Raw genomic sequence first — 24,639 nt, 5'->3', positions numbered from 1 at the left:
TCTTAGATGTGTGTTTGTGACTGTGTCCACTCTGTTTGAATGTAGTGGTCATCCTTTCTTAGATGTGTGTTTGTGACTGTGTCCACTCTGTTTGAATGTAGTGGTCATCCTTTCTTAGATGTGTGTTTGTGACTGTGTCCACTCTGTTTGAATGTAGTGGTCATCCTTTCTTAGATGTGTGTTTGTGACTGTGTCCACTCTGTTTGAATGTAGTGGTCATCCTTTCTTAGATGTGTGTTTGTGACTGTGTCCACTCTGTTTGAATGTAGTGGTCATCGTTTCTTAGACGTGTGTTTGTGACTGTGTCCACTCTGTTTGAATGTAGTGGTCATCGTTTCTTAGACGTGTGTTTGTGACTGTGTCCACTCTGTTTGAATGTAGTGGTCATCGTTTCTTAGACGTGTGTTTGTGACTGTGTCCACTCTGTTTGAATATTGTGGTCATCCTTTCTTAGATGTGTGTTTGTGACTGTCCACTCTGTTTGAATGTAGCGGTCATCCTTTCTTAGATGTGTGTTTGTGACTGTGTCCACTCTGTTTGAATGTAGCGGTCATCCTTTCTTAGATGTGTGTTTGTGACTGTGTCCACTCTGTTTGAATGTAGCGGTCATCCTTTCTTAGATGTGTGTTTGTGACTGTGTCCACTCTGTTTGAATGTAGCGGTCATCCTTTCTTAGATGTGTGTTTGTGACTGTGTCCACTCTGTTTGAATGTAGCGGTCATCGTTTCTTAGATGTGTGTTTGTGACTGTGTCCACTCTGTTTGAATGTAGTGGTCATCCTTTCTTAGACGTGTGTTTGTGACTGTGTCCACTCTGTTTGAATGTAGTGGTCATCCTTTCTTAGATGTGTGTTTGTGACTGTGTCCACTCTGTTTGAATGTAGTGGTCATCCTTTCTTAGACGTGTGTTTGTGACTGTGTCCACTCTGTTTGAATGTAGTGGTCATCGTTTCTTAGATGTGTGTTTGTGACTGTGTCCACTCTGTTTGAATGTAGTGGTCATCCTTTCTTAGACGTGTGTTTGTGACTGTGTCCACTCTGTTTGAATGTAGTGGTCATCCTTTCTTAGACGTGTGTTTGTGACTGTGTCCACTCTGTTTGAATGTAGTGGTCATCCTTTCTTAGACGTGTGTTTGTGACTGTGTCCACTCTGTTTGAATGTAGTGGTCATCCTTTCTTAGACGTGTGTTTGTGACTGTGTCCACTCTGTTTGAATGTAGTGGTCATCCTTTCTTAGACGTGTGTTTGTGACTGTGTCCACTCTGTTTGAATGTAGTGGTCATCCTTTCTTAGACGTGTGTTTGTGACTGTGTCCACTCTGTTTGAATGTAGTGGTCATCCTTTCTTAGATGTGTGTTTGTGACTGTGTCCACTCTGTTTGAATGTAGTGGTCATCCTTTCTTAGACGTGTGTTTGTGACTGTGTCCACTCTGTTTGAATGTAGTGGTCATCCTTTCTTAGACGTGTGTTTGTGACTGTGTCCACTCTGTTTGAATGTAGTGGTCATCCTTTCTTAGATGTGTGTTTGTGACTGTGTCCACTCTGTTTGAATGTAGTGGTCATCCTTTCTTAGATGTGTGTTTGTGACTGTGTCCACTCTGTTTGAATGTAGTGGTCATCGTTTCTTAGATGTGTGTTTGTGACTGTGTCCACTCTGTTTGAATGTAGTGGTCATCCTTTCTTAGATGTGTGTTTGTGACTGTGTCCACTCTGTTTGAATGTAGTGGTCATCCTTTCTTAGATGTGTGTTTGTGACTGTGTCCACTCTGTTTGAATGTAGTGGTCATCCTTTCTTAGATGTGTGTTTGTGACTGTGTCCACTCTGTTTGAATGTAGTGGTCATCGTTTCTTAGACGTGTGTTTGTGACTGTGTCCACTCTGTTTGAATGTAGTGGTCATCGTTTCTTAGACGTGTGTTTGTGACTGTGTCCACTCTGTTTGAATGTAGTGGTCATCGTTTCTTAGACGTGTGTTTGTGACTGTGTCCACTCTGTTTGAATATTGTGGTCATCCTTTCTTAGATGTGTGTTTGTGACTGTGTCCACTCTGTTTGAATGTAGCGGTCATCCTTTCTTAGATGTGTGTTTGTGACTGTGTCCACTCTGTTTGAATGTAGCGGTCATCCTTTCTTAGATGTGTGTTTGTGACTGTGTCCACTCTGTTTGAATGTAGCGGTCATCCTTTCTTAGATGTGTGTTTGTGACTGTGTCCACTCTGTTTGAATGTAGCGGTCATCCTTTCTTAGATGTGTGTTTGTGACTGTGTCCACTCTGTTTGAATGTAGCGGTCATCGTTTCTTAGATGTGTGTTTGTGACTGTGTCCACTCTGTTTGAATGTAGCGGTCATCGTTTCTTAGATGTGTGTTTGTGACTGTGTCCACTCTGTTTGAATGTAGTGGTCATCGTTTCTTAGATGTGTGTTTGTGACTGTGTCCACTCTGTTTGAATGTAGTGGTCATCGTTTCTTAGATGTGTGTTTGTGACTGTGTCCACTCTGTTTGAATGTAGTGGTCATCGTTTCTTAGATGTGTGTTTGTGACTGTGTCCACTCTGTTTGAATGTAGTGGTCATCCTTTCTTAGATGTGTGTTTGTGACTGTGTCCACTCTGTTTGAATGTAGTGGTCATCGTTTCTTAGATGTGTGTTTGTGACTGTGTCCACTCTGTTTGAATGTAGTGGTCATCGTTTCTTAGATGTGTATTTGTGACTGTGTCCACTCTGTTTGAATGTAGTGGTCATCGTTTCTTAGATGTGTGTTTGTGACTGTGTCCACTCTGTTTGAATGTAGTGGTCATCGTTTCTTAGATGTGTGTTTGTGACTGTGTCCACTCTGTTTGAATTTAGTGGTCATCCTTTCTTAGATGTGTGTTTGTGAGTGTGTCCACTCTGTTTGAATGTAGTGGTCATCCTTTCTTAGATGTGTGTTTGTGACTGTGTCCACTCTGTTTGAATGTAGTGGTCATCGTTTCTTAGATGTGTGTTTGTGACTGTGTCCACTCTGTTTGAATGTAGTGGTCATCGTTTCTTAGACGTGTGTTTGTGACTGTGTCCACTCTGTTTGAATGTAGTGGTCATCGTTTCTTAGATGTGTGTTTGTGACTGTGTCCACTCTGTTTGAATGTAGTGGTCATCGTTTCTTAGATGTGTGTTTGTGACTGTGTCCACTCTGTTTGAATGTAGTGGTCATCGTTTCTTAGATGTGTGTTTGTGACTGTGTCCACTCTGTTTGAATGTAGTGGTCATCGTTTCTTAGATGTGTGTTTGTGACTGTGTCCACTCTGTTTGAATGTAGTGGTCATCGTTTCTTAGACGTGTGTTTGTGACTGTGTCCACTCTGTTTGAATGTAGTGGTCATCGTTTCTTAGACGTGTGTTTGTGACTGTGTCCACTCTGTTTGAATGTAGTGGTCATCGTTTCTTAGATGTGTGTTTGTGACTGTCCACTCTGTTTGAATGTAGCGGTCATCGTTTCTTAGATGTGTGTTTGTGACTGTGTCCACTCTGTTTGAATGTAGTGGTCATCGTTTCTTAGATGTGTGTTTGTGACTGTCCACTCTGTTTGAATGTAGTGGTCATCGTTTCTTAGACGTGTGTTTGTGACTGTGTCCACTCTGTTTGAATGTAGTGGTCATCCTTTCTTAGATGTGTGTTTGTGACTGTGTCCACTCTGTTTGAATGTAGTGGTCATCGTTTCTTAGATGTGTGTTTGTGACTGTGTCCACTCTGTTTGAATGTAGTGGTCATCGTTTCTTAGACGTGTGTTTGTGACTGTGTCCACTCTGTTTGAATGTAGTGGTCATCGTTTCTTAGATGTGTGTCTGTGACTGTGTCCACTCTGTTTGAATGTAGCGGTCATCCTTTCTTAGATGTGTGTTTGTGACTGTGTCCACTCTGTTTGAATGTAGTGGTCATCCTTTCTTAGATGTGTTTGTGACTGTGTCCACTCTGTTTGAATGTAGTGGTCATCCTTTCTTAGATGTGTGTTTGTGACTGTGTCCACTCTGTTTGAATGTAGTGGTCATCCTTTCTTAGATGTGTGTTTGTGACTGTGTCCACTCTGTTTGAATGTAGTGGTCATCCTTTCTTAGATGTGTGTTTGTGACTGTGTCCACTCTGTTTGAATGTAGTGGTCATCCTTTCTTAGATGTGTGTTTGTGACTGTGTCCACTCTGTTTGAATGTAGCGGTCATCCTTTCTTAGATGTGTGTTTGTGACTGTGTCCACTCTGTTTGAATGTAGCGGTCATCCTTTCTTAGATGTGTGTTTGTGACTGTGTCCACTCTGTTTGAATGTAGCGGTCATCCTTTCTTAGATGTGTGTTTGTGACTGTGTCCACTCTGTTTGAATGTAGCGGTCATCCTTTCTTAGATGTGTGTTTGTGACTGTGTCCACTCTGTTTGAATGTAGCGGTCATCCTTTCTTAGATGTGTGTCTGTGACTGTGTCCACTCTGTTTGAATGTAGTGGTCATCCTTTCTTAGATGTGTGTTTGTGACTGTGTCCACTCTGTTTGAATGTAGTGGTCATCCTTTCTTAGATGTGTGTTTGTGACTGTGTCCACTCTGTTTGAATGTAGTGGTCATCCTTTCTTAGATGTGTTTGTGACTGTGTCCACTCTGTTTGAATGTAGTGGTCATCTTTTCTTAGATGTGTGTTTGTGACTGTGTCCACTCTGTTTGAATGTAGTGGTCATCCTTTCTTAGATGTGTGTTTGTGACTGTGTCCACTCTGTTTGAATGTAGTGGTCATCGTTTCTTAGATGTGTGTTTGTGACTTTGTCCACTCTGTTTGAATGTAGTGGTCATCGTTTCTTAGATGTGTGTTTGTGACTGTGTCCACTCTGTTTGAATGTAGTGGTCATCGTTTCTTAGACGTGTGTTTGTGACTGTGTCCACTCTGTTTGAATGTAGTGGTCATCGTTTCTTAGACGTGTGTTTGTGACTGTGTCCACTCTGTTTGAATGTAGTGGTCATCCTTTCTTAGATGTGTGTTTGTGACTGTGTCCACTCTGTTTGAATGTAGTGGTCATCCTTTCTTAGACGTGTGTTTGTGACTGTGTCCACTCTGTTTGAATGTAGTGGTCATCCTTTCTTAGACGTGTGTTTGTGACTGTGTCCACTCTGTTTGAATGTAGTGGTCATCCTTTCTTAGACGTGTGTTTGTGACTGTGTCCACTCTGTTTGAATGTAGTGGTCATCCTTTCTTAGATGTGTGTTTGTGACTGTGTCCACTCTGTTTGAATGTAGTGGTCATCCTTTCTTAGATGTGTGTTTGTGACTGTGTCCACTCTGTTTGAATGTAGTGGTCATCCTTTCTTAGATGTGTGTTTGTGACTGTGTCCACTCTGTTTGAATGAAGTGGTCATCCTTTCTTAGACGTGTGTTTGTGACTGTGTCCACTCTGTTTGAATGTAGTGGTCATCGTTTCTTAGATGTGTGTTTGTGACTGTGTCCACTCTGTTTGAATGTAGTGGTCATCCTTTCTTAGACGTGTGTTTGTGACTGTGTCCACTCTGTTTGAATGTAGTGGTCATCCTTTCTTAGACGTGTGTTTGTGTCCACTCTGTTTGAATGTAGTGGTCATCCTTTCTTAGACGTGTGTTTGTGACTGTGTCCACTCTGTTTGAATGTAGTGGTCATCCTTTCTTAGACGTGTGTTTGTGACTGTGTCCACTCTGTTTGAATGTAGTGGTCATCCTTTCTTAGACGTGTGTTTGTGACTGTGTCCACTCTGTTTGAATGTAGTGGTCATCCTTTCTTAGACGTGTGTTTGTGACTGTGTCCACTCTGTTTGAATGTAGTGGTCATCCTTTCTTAGACGTGTGTTTGTGACTGTGTCCACTCTGTTTGAATGTAGTGGTCATCCTTTCTTAGACGTGTGTTTGTGACTGTGTCCACTCTGTTTGAATGTAGTGGTCATCGTTTCTTAGACGTGTGTTTGTGACTGTGTCCACTCTGTTTGAATGTAGTGGTCATCGTTTCTTAGATGTGTGTTTGTGACTGTGTCCACTCTGTTTGAATGTAGTGGTCATCCTTTCTTAGATGTGTGTTTGTGACTGTGTCCACTCTGTTTGAATGTAGTGGTCATCCTTTCTTAGATGTGTGTTTGTGACTGTGTCCACTCTGTTTGAATGTAGTGGTCATCCTTTCTTAGATGTGTGTTTGTGAGTGTGTCCACTCTGTTTGAATGTAGTGGTCATCCTTTCTTAGATGTGTGTTTGTGACTGTGTCCACTCTGTTTGAATGTAGTGGTCATCCTTTCTTAGATGTGTGTTTGTGACTGTGTCCACTCTGTTTGAATGTAGTGGTCATCCTTTCTTAGATGTGTGTTTGTGACTGTGTCCACTCTGTTTGAATGTAGTGGTCATCCTTTCTTAGATGTGTGTTTGTGACTGTGTCCACTCTGTTTGAATGTAGTGGTCATCCTTTCTTAGATGTGTGTTTGTGACTGTGTCCACTCTGTTTGAATGTAGTGGTCATCGTTTCTTAGATGTGTGTTTGTGACTGTGTCCACTCTGTTTGAATGTAGTGGTCATCGTTTCTGAGATGTGTGTTTGTGACTGTGTCCACTCTGTTTGAATGTAGTGGTCATCGTTTCTTAGATGTGTGTTTGTGACTGTGTCCACTCTGTTTGAATGTAGTGGTCATCGTTTCTTAGACGTGTGTTTGTGACTGTGTCCACTCTGTTTGAATGTAGTGGTCATCGTTTCTTAGATGTGTGTTTGTGACTGTGTCCACTCTGTTTGAATGTAGTGGTCATCGTTTCTTAGATGTGTGTTTGTGACTGTCCACTCTGTTTGAATGTAGTGGTCATCGTTTCTTAGATGTGTGTTTGTGACTGTCCACTCTGTTTGAATGTAGTGGTCATCGTTTCTTAGATGTGTGTTTGTGACTGTGTCCACTCTGTTTGAATGTAGTGGTCATCGTTTCTTAGACGTGTGTTTGTGACTGTGTCCACTCTGTTTGAATGTAGTGGTCATCGTTTCTTAGACGTGTGTTTGTGACTGTGTCCACTCTGTTTGAATGTAGTGGTCATCGTTTCTTAGATGTGTGTTTGTGACTGTGTCCACTCTGTTTGAATGTAGTGGTCATCGTTTCTTAGATGTGTGTTTGTGACTGTGTCCACTCTGTTTGAATGTAGTGGTCATCGTTTCTTAGACGTGTGTTTGTGACTGTGTCCACTCTGTTTGAATGTAGTGGTCATCGTTTCTTAGATGTGTGTTTGTGACTGTGTCCACTCTGTTTGAATGTAGTGGTCATCGTTTCTTAGATGTGTGTTTGTGACTGTGTCCACTCTGTTTGAATGTAGTGGTCATCGTTTCTTAGACGTGTGTTTGTGACTGTGTCCACTCTGTTTGAATGTAGTGGTCATCGTTTCTTAGACGTGTGTTTGTGACTGTGTCCACTCTGTTTGAATGTAGTGGTCATCGTTTCTTAGATGTGTGTTTGTGACTGTGTCCACTCTGTTTGAATGTAGTGGTCATCGTTTCTTAGATGTGTGTTTGTGACTGTGTCCACTCTGTTTGAATGTAGTGGTCATCGTTTCTTAGATGTGTGTTTGTGACTGTGTCCACTCTGTTTGAATGTAGTGGTCATCGTTTCTTAGATGTGTGTTTGTGACTGTGTCCACTCTGTTTGAATGTAGTGGTCATCGTTTCTTAGACGTGTGTTTGTGACTGTGTCCACTCTGTTTGAATGTAGTGGTCATCCTTTCTTAGACGTGTGTTTGTGACTGTGTCCACTCTGTTTGAATGTAGTGGTCATCGTTTCTTAGATGTGTGTTTGTGACTGTGTCCACTCTGTTTGAATGTAGTGGTCATCGTTTCTTAGATGTGTGTTTGTGACTGTCCACTCTGTTTGAATGTAGTGGTCATCGTTTCTTAGATGTGTGTTTGTGACTGTGTCCACTCTGTTTGAATGTAGTGGTCATCGTTTCTTAGATGTGTGTTTGTGACTGTGTCCACTCTGTTTGAATGTAGTGGTCATCGTTTCTTAGATGTGTGTTTGTGACTGTGTCCACTCTGTTTGAATGTAGTGGTCATCGTTTCTTAGATGTGTGTTTGTGACTGTGTCCACTCTGTTTGAATGTAGTGGTCATCGTTTCTTAGACGTGTGTTTGTGACTGTGTCCACTCTGTTTGAATGTAGTGGTCATCGTTTCTTAGATGTGTGTTTGTGACTGTGTCCACTCTGTTTGAATGTAGTGGTCATCGTTTCTTAGATGTGTGTTTGTGACTGTGTCCACTCTGTTTGAATGTAGTGGTCATCGTTTCTTAGATGTGTGTTTGTGACTGTGTCCACTCTGTTTGAATGTAGTGGTCATCGTTTCTTAGATGTGTGTTTGTGACTGTGTCCACTCTGTTTGAATGTAGTGGTCATCGTTTCTTAGACTGTGTGTTTGTGACTGTGTCCACTCTGTTTGAATGTAGTGGTCATCCTTTCTTAGATGTGTGGGGGTTTTATTGGCTGGGCTTTTTGTGTCAGTGCTGAGGAATGACTGTCTGCTGTCTGCGGTGCTTTACCTGATTAAAGTGTGCTTTAGAGTGAAGAATGTGGGACTGGGGCACAGATAATCACTGTAGGATTGATTTAGCCTCCAACAAAACACACAAACATGCATACACAAAGGCACACACAGACACACAACAGGACTCTCAGTCACAGCACAAACAGCCTTTATCAGTGTAAATGGTGTTGATTTACACAGAAGACGTGTCTGGCAGCAGTGAAAACAAGGGAGCTGAAGGTGACACCACACCAGCAGTAAGTCTGGAGTTAAATGATCAGTCCAACACCAAGGATGTGTGTGTACTGCACCTGAAAGAACTCACATCAGAGAGGAGAGAGAGGGAGAGAGAGAGAGAGGGAGAGAGAGAGAGACACACACACACACACACACACACACACACACTGAATGGCCTGTAAAGTCGTACATAAAGCACCAACGCAAAATCAATTGCAAACCTGAAAACCTGCGGTCCATAAACACGGACTGTCCTGTGAAGGGTGGACCGAACGGCACACAGTTTTCACCTGTGTGCTGTTGCATCTCTAATATAGGGCTGTAAGAAAACATCGGTTCTGCAATATGTCACAATATTTCATTTCACAATACTGTATCGATATTTTAAAGTACTGTATGGATATTTTTAGGTATTTATTCAAATGCAGATATGGCAGAGGTTCATTTTAGTTTTTTTTGTTTTACTTTTTTGTTTTCTATTTTATTTATGATTATTTAACACTCTTATTTTATTATTTTATTTACGTTACCTATGAACTAGTAGAATCTGAACATTTGAACAGGATCTGAAACTGGAATGTCTGTAAAACTTCAGTTTGAACACAGTTTGAACATTTGGTGATAGAACATTAGATCCTGTTGGGATCAAATACAAATGTGTTTAGTATTTGTGCAGATTTATGATGGAATTCAGTTCTTCAAGGAAAAAAATAATTAAAACAAACAAAATTTCCTTTTTAACAGTATCATGATATGTGATATATTGTATCGTGATCCTAGTATTGTGATTTGTATTGTATCACCAGATTCTTGCTGATACACAGCCCTGCTCTAATATAGATAGATATGTGCCAGGGCCGACCAACAGTACACGCTTTTCTCCGAGTACAATAAATGAAAGAGTCATGCTGGCTTGAACGTCACGTGGGACAAAAAGGTCCAGGTCAGGTGTTGAACCAGGACATCCTAATGTCAGATCAGCTACTGGAACAAGACACTCATAGAGTGGAGCACAGAACATGGTACTGCTGGAGTGTTACTATGGTAACAACCCCAGTGACAGAGGGTCAGTGGGGTTTGGGGCGGCCATGGCTCAGATGGTAGAGCGGGTCGTCCAATAACCAAAGGGCTGGCGGTTCGAATCCCGCTCTGTCCATGTGCTGTTGAGTGCTTGGGCAAGACACTTCACCCTCCTTGCCTCCAGTGCCCCTCACACTGGTGTATGAATGCATGTGAATGTTTGGTGGTGGTGGGAGGGGCCGTAGGCACAAACTGTCAGCCACGCTTCTGTCAGTCTGCCCCAGGACAGCTGTGGATACAGGTGTAGTTTACCCCCACCAGAGGGAGGATGTGAGAGCCAATGAAGAATGGATCCACTGTGTGCACTTTGAGTATGTGTTCATAGAAAAGCACTATCGAAATCTAGTCCATTCTTAGTATTATTATTAGGGTCCATGCAGAGGATGGAATGGTTCCTCCAAACTCCACCTCCTCACTGAAGTAGAGACAGCTGTTAGCTCAGTGTTCCAATATCCACAATAAGAAGTTTGTATCACAGCTAGAGAACAGGTTGGACCTCATCCATGGTACACAGATGACACGGCAAGGGGGAGGAGCCAGGATGACAGGTCAGCTTGAGGGTGGTCTCACCATCACCCAGGGGAGACACCGTCCAAGAGGAAGGAGACACCGTCCAAGAGGAAGGAGACACCGTCCAGGAGGAAGGAGACACCGTCCAAGAGGAAGGAGACACCGTCCAGGAGGAAGGAGACACCGTCCAGGAGGAAGGAGACACCGTCCAAGAGGAAGGAGACACCGTCCAGGAGGAAGGAGACACCGTCCAGGTGGAAGGAGACACCGTCCAGGAGGAAGGAGACACCGTCCAGGAGGAAGGAGACACCGTCCAGGAGGAAGGAGACACTGTCAAGGAGGAAGGAGACACCGTCCAAGAGGAAGGAGACACCGTCCAGGAGGAAGGAGACACCGTCCAGGAGGAAGGAGACACCGTCCAGGAGGAAGGAGACACCGTCCAGGAGGAAGGAGACACCGTCCAGGAGGAAGGAGACACCGTCCAAGAGGAAGGAGACACCGTCCAGGAGGAAGGAGACACCGTCCAGGAGGAAGGAGACACCGTCCAAGAGGAAGGAGACACCGTCCAGGAGGAAGGAGACACCGTCCAAGAGGAAGGAGACACCGTCCAGGAGGAAGGAGACACCGTCCAGGAGGAAGGAGACACCGTCCAAGAGGAAGGAGACACCGTCCAGGAGGAAGGAGACACCGTCCAGGAGGAAGGAGACACCGTCCAGGAGGAAGGACACACCGTCCAGGAGGAAGGAGACACTGTCCAAGAGGAAGGAGACACCGTCAAGGAGGAAGGAGACACCGTCCAAGAGGAAGGAGACACCGTCCAGGAGGAAGGAGACACCGTCCAGGTGGAAGGAGACACCGTCCAGGAGGAAGGAGACACCGTCCAGGAGGGAGGAGACACCGTCCAGGAGGGAGGAGACAATGTCCAGGTAGAAGGAGACACCGTCCAGGTGGAAGGAGACACCGTCCAGGAGGAAGGAGACACCATCCAGGAGGAAGGAGACACCGTCCAGGAGGAAGGACACACCGTCCAAGAGGAAGGAGACACCGTCCAGGAGAAAGAAGACACCGTCCAGGTGGAAGGAGACACCGTCCAGGAGGGAGGAGACAATGTCCAGGTAGAAGGAGACACCGTCCAGGAGGGAGGAGACAATGTCCAGGTAGAAGGAGACACCGTCCAGGTGGAAGGAGACACCGTCCAGGAGGAAGGAGACACCGTACAGGAGGAAGGAGACACCGTCCAGGAGGAAGGAGACACCGTCCAGGAGGAAGGAGACACCGTCCAGGAGAAAGAAGACACCGTCCAGGTGGAAGGAGACACCATCCAGGAGGGAGGAGACAATGTCCAGGTGGAAGGAGACACCGTCCAGGAGGAAGGAGACACCGTACAGGTGGAAGGAGACAATGTCCAGGAGGAAGGAGACACCGTTCAGGAGGAAGGAGACACCGTCCAAGAGGAAGGAGACACCGTCCAGGAGGTAGGAGACACCGTCCAAGAGGAAGGAGACACCATCCAAGAGGAAGGAGACACCGTCCAAGAGGAAGGAGACACCGTCAAGGAGGAAGGAGACACCGTCCAAGAGGAAGGAGACACCGTCCAGGAGGAAGGAGACACCGTCCAGGTGGAAGGAGACACCGTCCAGGAGGAAGGAGACACCGTCCAGGAGGAAGGAGACACCGTCCAGGAGGAGCGAGACACCGTCCAAGAGGAAGGAGACACCGTCAAGGAGGAAGGAGACACCGTCCAAGAGGAAGGAGACACCATCAAGGAGGAAGGAGACACCGTCCAAGAGGAAGGAGACACCGTCCAGGAGGAAGGAGACACCGTCCAGGTGGAAGGAGACACCGTCCAGGACGAAGGAGACACCGTCCAGGAGGGAGGAGACAATGTCCAGGTAGAAGGAGACACCGTCCAGGAGGGAGGAGACAATGTCCAGGTAGAAGGAGACACCGTCCAGGTGGAAGGAGACACCGTCCAGGAGGAAGGAGACACCGTCCAGGAGGAAGGACACACCGTCCAAGAGGAAGGAGACACCGTCCAGGAGAAAGAAGACACCATCCAGGTGGAAGGAGACACCGTCCAGGAGGGAGGAGACAATGTCCAGGTAGAAGGAGACACCGTCCAGGAGGGAGGAGACAATGTCCAGGTAGAAGGAGACACCGTCCAGGTGGAAGGAGACACCGTCCAGGAGGAAGGAGACACCGTACAGGAGGAAGGAGACACCGTCCAGGAGGAAGGAGACACCGTCCAGGAGAAAGAAGACACCGTCCAGGTGGAAGGAGACACCATCCAGGAGGGAGGAGACAATGTCCAGGTGGAAGGAGACACCGTCCAGGAGGAAGGAGACACCGTCCAGGTGGAAGGAGACACCGTCCAGGAGGAAGGAGACACCGTCCAGGAGGAAGGAGACACCGTCCAGGAGGAAGGAGACACCGTACAGGTGGAAGGAGACAATGTCCAGGAGGAAGGAGACACCGTTCAGGAGGAAGGAGACACCGTCCAAGAGGAAGGAGACACCGTCCAGGAGGTAGGAGACACCGTCCAAGAGGAAGGAGACACCATCCAAGAGGAAGGAGACACTGTCCAAGAGGAAGGAGACACCGTCCAAGAGGAAGGAGACACCGTCCAGTTTGTTTGTTTCAGGAGTATTTTATTCATGGATTTCCAAAAAACTCCATGTTCTAAACTAGACAATTTCCACACGCGGAAATCGTGAGAGGGGCTCAGGGGTCAGGGGGAGGGCAGGGGGCCCGCCGTCGGTTCAATTCTGAGGTCGTTCACGACCACAGGTCCCGCTCGCGATCGCAAGGCCCAAGCGGCGCACAGCCGAGGCAAATTTCCGGGACCACTAGATGGTGCTACGAATCTGATTCAATATTGCTGTGTCATTTTGTTCGAGGCAGGAACAACATCAACCAGGTCAAGTTTGGTGCTGATCGGACAAAAAATGACCGAGTTACCGTGCAGGACCACTAGTTGGCAGTATGAGCCTAATTCAGTATCATTTCATTCAGTCAGTATTTAGACCTTGCCCCCTCCCCCCTTCTTAAATTCTCCCTATACCCCTGCACCAATGTAATTTGACATTTGCCAAGGGCCTTACCCACCAACACAGTGGCTATATCACAGGGCTAACATCATGATTTAACCAGACTGGGAGAGCCATACTACTGTGTAAAGTTTTCTCCATCAATCAATGAATCAATAATATCTATGCAAAATACATTTTAATATAAAGTTTATGTGTATGTATATTTGTATGTTGTATATATTGTAAAAAAAGTGTATGATATTGATGATTGAAATTAAAAAAATTATTTGATATTTAATTTTATTAAATATTATTTATTTAATTAGATATTTACTTTTGTTGTCCATCTGTGACGTTGCCATTTGTTGCCATTTGCCAGTTGATGTTTGTCAAAACTCTTGCTTATTAGGTATGATAAAATATTTTTTTCCTCTAACTAGGGCTGCACGATTTTGGCAAAAAAAAAAAAAAATCCCGATTTTTTCCTCTAAAAACTCGATTTTCGATTTTGATTTTGATTTTTGGGTAAAACTACAAAAGACAACAGAAGTCACCATGCCATTTTCGTGAGCAGCCAACAATGCAAGGCACTGCTCTGACCTCAAATCTGTGATGGGATCACGTGATGAACCCACAGAAGTTTTATTCTTAATTAAATCTTTATTGAATGAAGTAGAGTATACAAACAATGTATACAACAAGAAAATAACAGAAGTTTGTCAGGGGGAATACACTATATAATACAATGTCCAAATCAGAGCAAATATTTATGGTTTTTATAGCCTTTTTGTTTCCACATTTATCTAACAGCTTTAAATAAAGTTCAACATCTTTCAAAAAATAAATAATATTTGGTTTTGTGTTACAGAACTTACATTTGTGAATGAAAAATTTAGCAAGTAAGAGGACTAAATTATAAATAAATAAATAAATAAATAATATAATAAATAATATAATATATATATATATATATATATATATATATATATATATATATTTGTTTTTTTTTTTCCTGGGTATCTGGGCCCACAGAAGTGATACCAATGTAAGTCAGTGACAGGCATCAGTCGTGCGTGCGTGCGTGCGTGGACCACGTTAATATGAGTGATCCACATGCGGTTCTATTTAAACTGGGGGATCTGTGCGTGGAATAGACCGACCCAGGACACGCTGGAGGGATTCTATGTGTGGAGCTGGTGGATGTGTGTGGGCAGGGGGCTGTGTGGGCTCCTCTGCTGAGGCTGATGACCCCGAGACTCGGACCCGGTTCGGAAGAAGACAGTACGGTACGGATCTGGGACAACGTAAGATGAGTGATCCACATGCAGTTCTATTTCAGTTGCAGGATCCGTGCGTGAAGCCACGGCTTACATTTCTATAAGTACTGCGGGCTCAATAACACATTTAAAGTCCAGTCATTACATGGACTTCTGTGACAGACCGCTGTCACTGAAAGGAGGAGGAGCCTACGGGAGCCCGCAAGCGCGCAGCCCGCAGGCACGAGAGAGATGAAATCGATTTTACGATTTCCCTTTTTTAAAAACCGTACTAATTAAAAAATCCGATTTCGATTTGAAATCGATTAATCGTGCAGCCCTACCTCTAACCAATTATTAGGTTGTAAAATAGAGGGAATAAAGGTTTACACTGAATACATTTTAGGATGATAATGTCGTAGAAACTTTACTTTTGAGAACTTTGTTATTCTTGCAAAAAATAGACATAAATTTTTTGTCCATCTGTGATGCAGTAGTTTTTGATATTTTTCATTTAGAAATATCTGAAACTAAATTTGGCCCTTTGAGTATGTTTAAGATGGCATTTAGACCTTTCCAATTATGTGTAATATTTGTCTTAAACTTATCTGGTTCAAAAGTTATGAATCAACAAGTAGTGGGCTGTCCATCTGTGACGCTCTTGACCACACCTAGTAGTAGTTTTTTCTCTTAGTTTTCATGATTAGAATTTCTGTGAGCCTAAATACAACATTTTCAATCTGACACACACACACATATATATATACATATGTATATATATATATATATATATATATATATATATATATATATATATATATATATATACACACATATGTATGTATGTATGTATGTATATTTATATAAAATATGTTGTCACACACAGTTTCAAAAAATCTAATGCGTGTAGATTTTTTCACTTAATCTACCCTTTACATATTGAACCACACTGGGAACATGAAGAATAATCAACATTAGCCTCTTACCAATTCTTACCAAATGCACTAATGCCCTGTTGCTCCAGTCATTAAAGTCAAAATAGTTTCATGTTGCTTTCATGTTGAACTAGCTCACCTTGTCTGCATCAGTGGAGGATGAGGGGTTTGCTGTAGGATCACTTTCTCTGACAGTTTCTGGAATGTGTTTCACAAATTCCGTTTTAGCAGCAGCTAGGATGGATGATAGTCACTGTGAAGGCAAATATCATGACATCTGGGAACTATCCTCTATGCCAGTGTTTCCCAACCAGTGTGCCGCGGCACGTTAGTGTGCCGTAAAAAATCATCAGGTGTGCTGTGGAAGATTATCCAATGTGACCTGACTGGTACTGTAAGAACAGCGTGATATACGAGGGCTGTTCAATAAGTTCATGGCCTCACCCAGAAATACTGGTTGTTATAATACAGGATGTTACATTCTTTCGTGATGGGATAGTGATGCTTGAACATCGATGGACCAAGTGCATTGCTGTAAATGGAGATTATGTTGAAAAATAAAATATAAATTATCAGTCTGTGTTGTTCTGTTCTGGGTGAGGCCATGAACTTATTGAACGGCCCTCGTAGATCCACACGACTGTACGCACTAATGATCCACTCAACCACAACAGTCTCCTGTTTGCCTTTGCAAAAATAAAAATGAAAGTGAAAGTGAACCAGCCCCCATGCGGTGTGATCTGCTGATAAAGCCCCCCCTCACTAGTGACGCGCGGATTAGCGAGTAACCCCCAAACCCCAGGTATCAGGCTGGGGCAGGGGGGATATGCCTCCCATACTGTTACACGTCGGACTTCAATCCGGGGGTTCGTCTGAGGGGTCGCTGACGAACCGCTCTCAAGCTTTCTTGTTCCAAACGCTCCGTGACAATGTGCCCTGATGTGCCCTGCACCCCCCCCCCCGAAAAAAGAGAGAGACTCAGAGCTGTTGAGGAATATTTGTGTGTGTCTTTCTTCAATTCCTGCAAGAATATGAGCTTTGTGTTCAACTAAACAGGTCCAGGTTTCACACCCAGTAAGTACATTGAGACCAGATTTGTATAATATTTCAGTAAATACACTTTTTGTGACATTTTTGTTTGGGGTGTGCCTTGTGATTTTTCTAATCTAAAATATGTGCCGTGGCTCAAAAAGGTTGGGAATCACTGCTTTTTTAAACTTGAGAAGACAACAAAGGAGTGTGTTAACGTCTTTTACGTTCGTTGATTGAAATCTCCAAAGATGAGTTCAGGATGCGCCTTGGTCTCAGTTAAAAATTTATTCTGATCACACGTAAAATAAAAATATCAGCGCTGGTCTCTCCCGACAAGAACTCATGCAGGTGCTCAAGTCACAAAATGCCCCGAGTTCTTTAAAAACTCTGTTAATTACAGTCTAATAACAATTAGTAATTGATTTAGATAAAAGAACAGGAAAATAACAGGAATGTCAGTGTATGGGATGATGCATAAGCGTCCACTGTGTTGGTTGATATGGAACTAAAACAACAAAACCCATGAATATACAAAAGAAAATCTATAGAATAACTGTCCACTGTAGTGACCACTATGCATGAAAGGGTTCACAACAAAAGCCTCATTTGAAAGTGTTGCTCTTGCTTTGGATTGTCTCTGTTTATATTAGCAACAATAACGGAGGAGTTAACGGCACCTAATAATGCCATTTCATCTTGTGTGTTTAAAAGTTTGTGTTCACCTTTCTTTGAAAAGAAGTTGGTCAGAACTTGACTTCCTTCATTTTGCCTTCTCTCCCTTTCTTTTCTTTCCTTTCCTTTCTTTTCTGAAATCCTGACTTATTTTTTTTTTAAAACTGTGACATCATGATCAGATTTCTTCTATCATAGAGATGCAACGAGTCACCGTAGCCTAACAAGCAAAGTGCGTTTGTCAAACTCTGTGTGGAGTGAACCATTTTGTGCTTTTCTCAGTGGATGTTCACAGAGCAGTGACAGCAGTCTGTACTTTTATGGAATACAATAATATACCAATTTATAAAATCTAATGTGTGAAGCTTGCATATAAGTCGGTATTTATCACATAATTTAGTTGAAATACAGGGGAAAAAAAACACTTTAACAAAAAACTCTTCACTTCCCATGGGCCCCCCTCTCCCTTGGCCCCCCCACAGCTGTGTAGGTTAACAGCCCTGATCCATGGCCGTGCCAATGAGCCTTAATAGAGCTGTGGTTGGACCAGTGACGTTCAGGCTGTTAGGGGGAAGTGGGCTCAGAAGACACACACAGGCACAAAGAGCTGTGGAATAGGTCCCAAACATCTGCTCATTACGGAAAAACCATAAAAGATAGGTGAAAACTAAAATGATCATGACTGGCACGAAGAGCTGTGGAACACACAGATGTGTTTTTCTTCCTTGTACTGTGAGAAATGTCAGAGTTACAGCAGTGTAAAAACAGTCAACTTATCAGGAAAACCACAATCTGTTTGGATTGATTTGAATAGGGGAAGAGGAGGGGGAAGGCTCCATTCTACTGCCTGCCATTTCACTTTAGAAAGAGCTAGGTCTTCAAACTTAGGTTCATATGAAGCCCAGGAACTGTGACTACATTTCTGGAAAGAATCATTTGCCTCCTATGTATTGTTTGGCCGGGAGGACGAGTTATCCACAAAATTTTGAGGCGATTTTCAGCTGTTTTCACACTCTACTGAGATTGGTATGCCAGGAATGCGCACTCTGTTTTGGTGTTTTCTGACAAATCTGACCCTTTTCTAAGACCCATCTATCAAAAACCGTAAACCTCATCCTCAAACAACATACATTTCTGTGGAGACGACAAAAATACCTGCGTTTTAAAGTTTAGGTAGGTCAAAGTATGGCGAAGCAGTAGCAGTCAGAAACAAGTGGATTTTTGTGGCTGATTTTTTCCTCTCCCCATTCATTTCTATGGGACTTTTTATGCATGTTTTTTGCCCATAACTGCGAAAAATTAATGAATCTCTACCTTGAGTCACTGCACACGATTCCCGATGAAACCGCACATTTTGATATATTAATTGCAGGGGTCCTCCCAGCGGATTAGGCTGTATTAATCGGCGAAATCTTGTCCGGAAGATGAAAATGGAGGAACAATAGGTGCTCGGGCCTCGGGCTCCCAGCCCCTAATCATTACTGCTAGTATTTAGAGGCTCTATTTCAGAGACCTATTTTCATTGGATCTTTTGTCTGTTTGTAGCCCTTCTACCACAGTTAAAGGTTCTAAACACACACATGCTGTTCTTCCAGTGTGCACACTCTGAGGCTTCTGGTACAATCCCAGCCTGAGAACCCTTGAACGTGCTGCTGTTCTCATCCCAGCCCACAGGTGTTCCATTGGATTAAGGTCAGGCTTTGTGGCAGATGCTCAAAAACATGTATTTAGTGGGTTTTAAGGCTGCAGGAGCTGCATCAGGAGGAAAAAAGTCCATTTCAGAATCCAGGCCTTCTGCTCCCTCTGTAGATCTGTCCTGTCAGCAAACTCACAGAACGGAATAAACCCACAAATAGAGGTGACACTGGTTCATGGAAGAAGATTGGAAAAGTTCAACACCTTCTCCAGAGTAGAGGACAGTGTCATCTGACAGAACCTGAAGCATGATTTAAACCAAGGGGGTCCAACATCCGGCCCGTGGACCAGAACTGGCACACCAAAGGGTCCAGCCCACCAAGGGGTCCAGTCCAGCCCACCAAAGGGTCCAGTCCAACCCACCAAAGGGTCCAGTCTAGCCCACCAAGGGGTCCAGTCTAGCCCACCAAGGGGTCCAGTCCAGCCCACCAAAGGGTCCAGTCCAGCCCACCAAAGGGTCCAGTCCAACCCACCAAAGGGTCCAGTCCAGCCCACCAAAGGGTCCAGTCTAGCCCACCAAAGGGTCCAGTCCAGCCCACCAAAGGGTCCAGTCCAACCTACCAAAGGGTCCAGTCCAACCTACCAAAGGGTCCAGTCCAGCCCACCAAAGGGTCCAGTCCAGCCCATGGGATGAATTTATAAAATGCAAAAATGACACTGAACATATGAACAATCAATGATATTAAAATCCTTTTAGTTCAGGTTCCACATTCAGACCCATATGATCTAAAGAGGATCTGAACCAGTAAAAATTTTATTACATAGAAATGTTTACATTTACTAACTAACCTTTAATAAAATGTGAATAAACTGAACAAATATGACCAACCTGAACTGTCTTCATATAAATCGGTGGAATCGCACTAATATTCTGCCTGTTCTTAAATGTTTATTTGTAGATCCAGTGTGATCGTTACGTTCGGCTGAACATGTCTAAATGACGTTCGGCTGCAGACGGCTGCGTTCCCGTTCACAGACTGACGCTAAATTCTGATCATCTCCTGCCTGATGTGATCCACCGTCCACTGCAGCAGCAAAACCAGGTTCAGAACAAACTGAGAAGTCATTTGTTCAAAGCAAAGGCAAAAAAGAGAGTTGACTAAGTGTCTAATTCTGAACAAGTGCATTACTGAACTGGGGAGGCGGGCTTTTGGCTTTGCCCCGCCCCATCCGCCTGGAACACACTTCAGCTGAAAACGCCTGAACTCATGTCATTTCAAGCTTTTCTCTCCATCTTACAGACAAGACAGCCAGAGTCAACCGGACAGCGCCTGTGTTTTTAAAATACTGTGACCTCAACTACATTTTGGCACTTTATCAACTGCACTTCAAAAAAAACTGTGTCACTTTTCTGTTATTCCAATATTATTCCTGTTTGTTTTACTTTATTGTTAGTACCTGTCTGTAAAACCTGTTTTCTTTCTTTCGTGTGCTGCTGACCTCTTGGCCAGGTCACCCTTGCAAAAGAGATCAATAAATAAGCACACCTTAAATATAGGGGGTCATATTTCACCTCTTGGATCCAGGGATCAATTAAAAGCACAGAGATGAATATTGACACCTGGTCTAGACGGAGCACTCACCTGAAACTGCATTTGATTAAACACCATAAACTGAGGAGGCAGAAGGAGTAGACTCACCTTGACCACCACGGCTTTGTGCCTCTCCAACACCTGGATGGTCTGGGCCGTCTTCGGATCGATGATGAGAATACTGGAGTGGCATCCTTGAGCGATCAGTCCCTGCCAGCCCCTAGAGCCAATCACAGCACAGACAGTGTCACCCAGAGCCAATCACAGCGCAGACAGTGTCACCCAGAGCCAATCACAGCGCAGACAATGTCACCCAGAGCACAGAACGCAGTTGGTTTTCGTATTCTGAGATCCAGGCTGGGTTGGTATGGGGGTCGCCATTGGTTTGGGGGGGGGGTTATACTATATCATAAAATGTGAACATCTTTCTTTTTCTTTTGTTTTGTATTTCTGAGATGCACAATGAAAATAATTTTTAAACAAAAATTGATCCAAAAAAAAAGGAGAGCACAGAACGCAATGGAAATGACTAAGGAACGTACGGTTCTGTTAAAGTTGAGCTGAAAATATGAGAACAGAGGATGTTCTGAACCTCCAGGACTTCATTTCAACACATGGATTTAAACATCTGAAGTATGTGAATATGTTTGGACCTGCACCCACAACTGGGCTTTTCATAGAATAGAATAGAAATGTAATCCAAACTTTGGACCCACACACACACACACACACACACACACACACACACAGAAGACAGTCAGACGCCATGACAACAGTCCAAACCCATCTGTTCAGACATATTCACTCTGACTGGACACTGGACACCACAGTTGTTTTTCAGTTGATGTTTTCATTGTGTTTGAGGTTTTTTATCTGATGCGTTTCACTGTCTGGAAGGTGACCTTGGGTGACTTGAAAAGTGCCACCCAATAAAATATATTATTATTATTATTATGTATTATAAGGATGTACCAATACCACTTTTTTCTAGACCGAGTACGAGTATGAGTACTTCCATTTGAGTACTTGCTGATACTGAGTACTGATCCTAGTCCTTAGTAATCCCATTCCAGTTGTTAGTTCCTTTTGTAAATGTGCTTTATTGTCGTTGTCATTAGTCTGACTGGAACAAAGTGCTGCTACTGACATTTAATGTGTTGGAATGAGCGTTTGTCAGTTAATCCACCAGGGGGCGCCGCTCTGAATTAACCATACTGGACAAATACCACGAAGAAGAGGAAAGTTTAATGAAGAAGAAAGTCAGTAATACCAAACCTGTAGACAACAGAGGGAACACTACTGTGATACTAATGTTAGTGTTTTCTCTGTAAGGTTTAAAAGTTTTGCTTCAGCAGGAAGAGAAAAGACAAATGAGTGACAGGTTTGGTTTGCACTTCCACTGGTGGCAGTCCGCACCGCTCCGTACTCCCGCTGGTATTCTCATTCTGTTTACGCATCCTCCATCAGCTGGAAAACAGATGAATGTACGCAGAGGATGGACAGAACGCTGCGTCTGTCTGTCTGAACAGTACTGTAAGTGTTACTTTTATCACCGTCATTTATTTTGAAAAATCTCCACACTCTTCACACTCACACACATTATTCCACCGCCGTGCACCTGCTGCACTGAACTGGGAATGGCACAAAGACGGAAGTGGGATTGATGCGTTTGTATTGGATATCTTTTATGAGTACGAGTACACACACTGAGTATCAGAGCCGATGCCAATACTCGTATTGGTGCATCCCTAATTTATTATTATTACAGCTCAACTTATGCAGATGAATTTCATTTATAGTCTACATTTTCCCATTACAGTAACAGATTACTTGTTGCTGTAACACAGTAGTGTAAGGCATTACTAATCACTCTTCAGTCAGATTTGACTCGGTACATGTTCAATAGCACTTGTGTTACAACACACTTTAAAGTTTTCACCCATTATTTAATTGCTCATACATATATATATATATATATATATATATATATATATATATATGTATGATATGTATGTATGTATGTATGTATATATATATATATATATATATGTATGTATGTATGTGTGTGTGTGTGTATATATATATATATATATATATATATATATATATATATATATATATATATATATATATATATATATATATACATTATTTATTATTTATTTTCTTTTTTAATAACAGAAAACAAAACAAAACAAAACAAAACAGCAGGACCATGAGACCTTAAGGCAGTGTTTTTCAACCTTGGGGTCAGGACCCCGTATGGGGTCGCCTGGAATTTCTAGAAACTGATAAAAAATAAAAACTACTGATAAAAAATCTGTGTTGGGTTGACAGAGACAATCCAAACTGTGGTTCTGAAACTGAAGCACTGTGGTTCTGTTTATGTGTGGTTCTGTTTATGTGTGGTTCTGTTTGTGTGTGGTTCTGTTTATGTGTGGTTCTGTTTGTGTGTGGTTCTGTTTGTGTGTGGTTCTGTTTATGTGTGGTTCTGTTTATCTGTGGTTCTGTTTGTGTGTGGTTCTGTTTATATGTGGTTCTGTTTATCTGGGGTTCTGTTTATGTGGGGTTCTGTTTGTCTGTGGTTCTATTTATCTGTGGTTCTGTTTATGTGTGGTTCTGTTTATGTGTGGTTGTGTTTGTCTGTGGTTCTGTTTATGTGTGGTTCTGTTTATCTGTGGTTCTGTTTATCTGTGGTTCTGTTTATGTGTGGTTCTGTTTGTGTGTGGTTCTGTTTATGTGTGGTTCTGTTTATCTGTGGTTCTGTTTGTGTGTGGTTCTGTTTATGTGTGGTTCTGTTTATGTGTGGTTCTGTTTGTGTGTGGTTCTGTTCATGTGTGGTTCTGTTTGTGTGGTTCTGTTTATCTGTGGTTCTGTTTGTGTGTGGTTCTGTTTATCTGTGGTTCTGTTTGTGTGTGGTTCTGTTTATCTGTGGTTCTGTTTGTGTGTGGTTCTGTTTATCTGTGGTTCTGTTTATGTGTGGTTCTGTTTATCTGTGGTTCTGTTTATCTGTGGTTCTGTTTATGTGTGGTTCTGTTTGTCTGTGGTTGTGTTTGTCTGTGGTTGTGTTTATCTGTGGTTCTGTTTGTGTGTGGTTCTGTTTGTGTGTGTTTCTGTTTATGTGTGGTTCTGTTTATCTGTGGTTCTGTTTGTGTGTGGTTCTGTTTATCTGTGGTTCTGTTTGTGTGTGGTTCTGTTTGTGTGTGGTTCTGTTTATGTGTGGTTCTGTTTGTGTGTGGTTCTGTTTATCTGTGGTTCTGTTTGTGTGTGGTTCTGTTTATCTGTGGTTCTGTTTGTGTGTGGTTCTGTTTATGTGTGGTTCTGTTTATCTGTGGTTCTGTTTATCTGTGGTTCTGTTTGTGTGTGGTTCTGTTTATGTGTGGTTCTGTTTGTGTGTGGTTCTGTTTATCTGTGGTTCTGTTTATGTGTGGTTCTGTTTATGTGTGGTTCTGTTTATGTGTGGTTGTGTTTGTCTGTGGTTCTGTTTATCTGTGGTTCTGTTTTTGTGTGGCTCTGTTTATCTGTGGTTCTGTTTATCTGTGGTTCTGTTTATGTGTGGTTCTGTTTATCTGTGGTTCTGTTTGTGTGTGGTTCTGTTTGTGTGTGGTTCTGTTTATCTGTGGTTCTGTTTGTGTGTGGTTCTGTTAATCTGTGGTTCTGTTTGTGTGTGGTTCGGTTTGTGTGTGGTTCTGTTTATGTGTGGTTCTGTTTATGTGTGGTTCTGTTTGTGTGTGGTTCTGTTTGTGTGGTTCTGTTTATGTGTGGTTGTGTTTGTCTGTGGTTCTGTTTATCTGTGGTTCTGTTTATGTGTGGTTCTGTTTGTCTGTGGTTCTGTTTATCTGTGGTTCTGTTTGTGTGTGGTTCTGTTTATGTGTGGTTCTGTTTATGTGTGGTTCTGTTTGTGTGTGGTTCTGTTTATGTGTGGTTCTGTTTATGTGTGGTTGTGTTTGTCTGTGGTTCTGTTTTTGTGTGGTTCTGTTTATCTGTGGTTCTGTTTATGTGTGGTTCTGTTTATCTGTGGTTCTGTTTGTGTGTGGTTCTGTTTATGTGTGGTTCTGTTTATGTGTGGTTCTGTTTGTGTGTGGTTCTGTTTATGTGTGGTTCTGTTTGTCTGTGGTTCTGTTTATCTGTGGTTCTGTTTGTGTGTGGTTCTGTTTATG

General features: G+C 43.0%; 1 protein-coding gene across 1 annotated transcript in view; it reads right to left on the bottom strand.

Moving 5' to 3' along the window:
* Window positions 1–24,639, bottom strand: part of LOC115416898 (WD repeat-containing protein 11-like) — a gene marked incomplete at its 3' end in the record, with an annotated part of 36,985 nt that overhangs the window by 5,994 nt on the left and 6,352 nt on the right. Inside the window, exon 2 of the mRNA XM_030130771.1 lies at window positions 20,588–20,699. Within this exon, the coding sequence (XP_029986631.1) occupies window positions 20,588–20,699 (112 nt within the window). The remainder of the gene's footprint in view (window positions 1–20,587; window positions 20,700–24,639) is intronic.

This window comes from Sphaeramia orbicularis, unplaced genomic scaffold, assembly GCF_902148855.1.
Source record: "Sphaeramia orbicularis unplaced genomic scaffold, fSphaOr1.1, whole genome shotgun sequence".
NCBI lineage: Eukaryota > Metazoa > Chordata > Actinopteri > Kurtiformes > Apogonidae > Sphaeramia > Sphaeramia orbicularis.
Note: the sequence above shows the minus strand (reverse complement) of the source record. Positions and strands in the feature narration are given on the sequence as shown.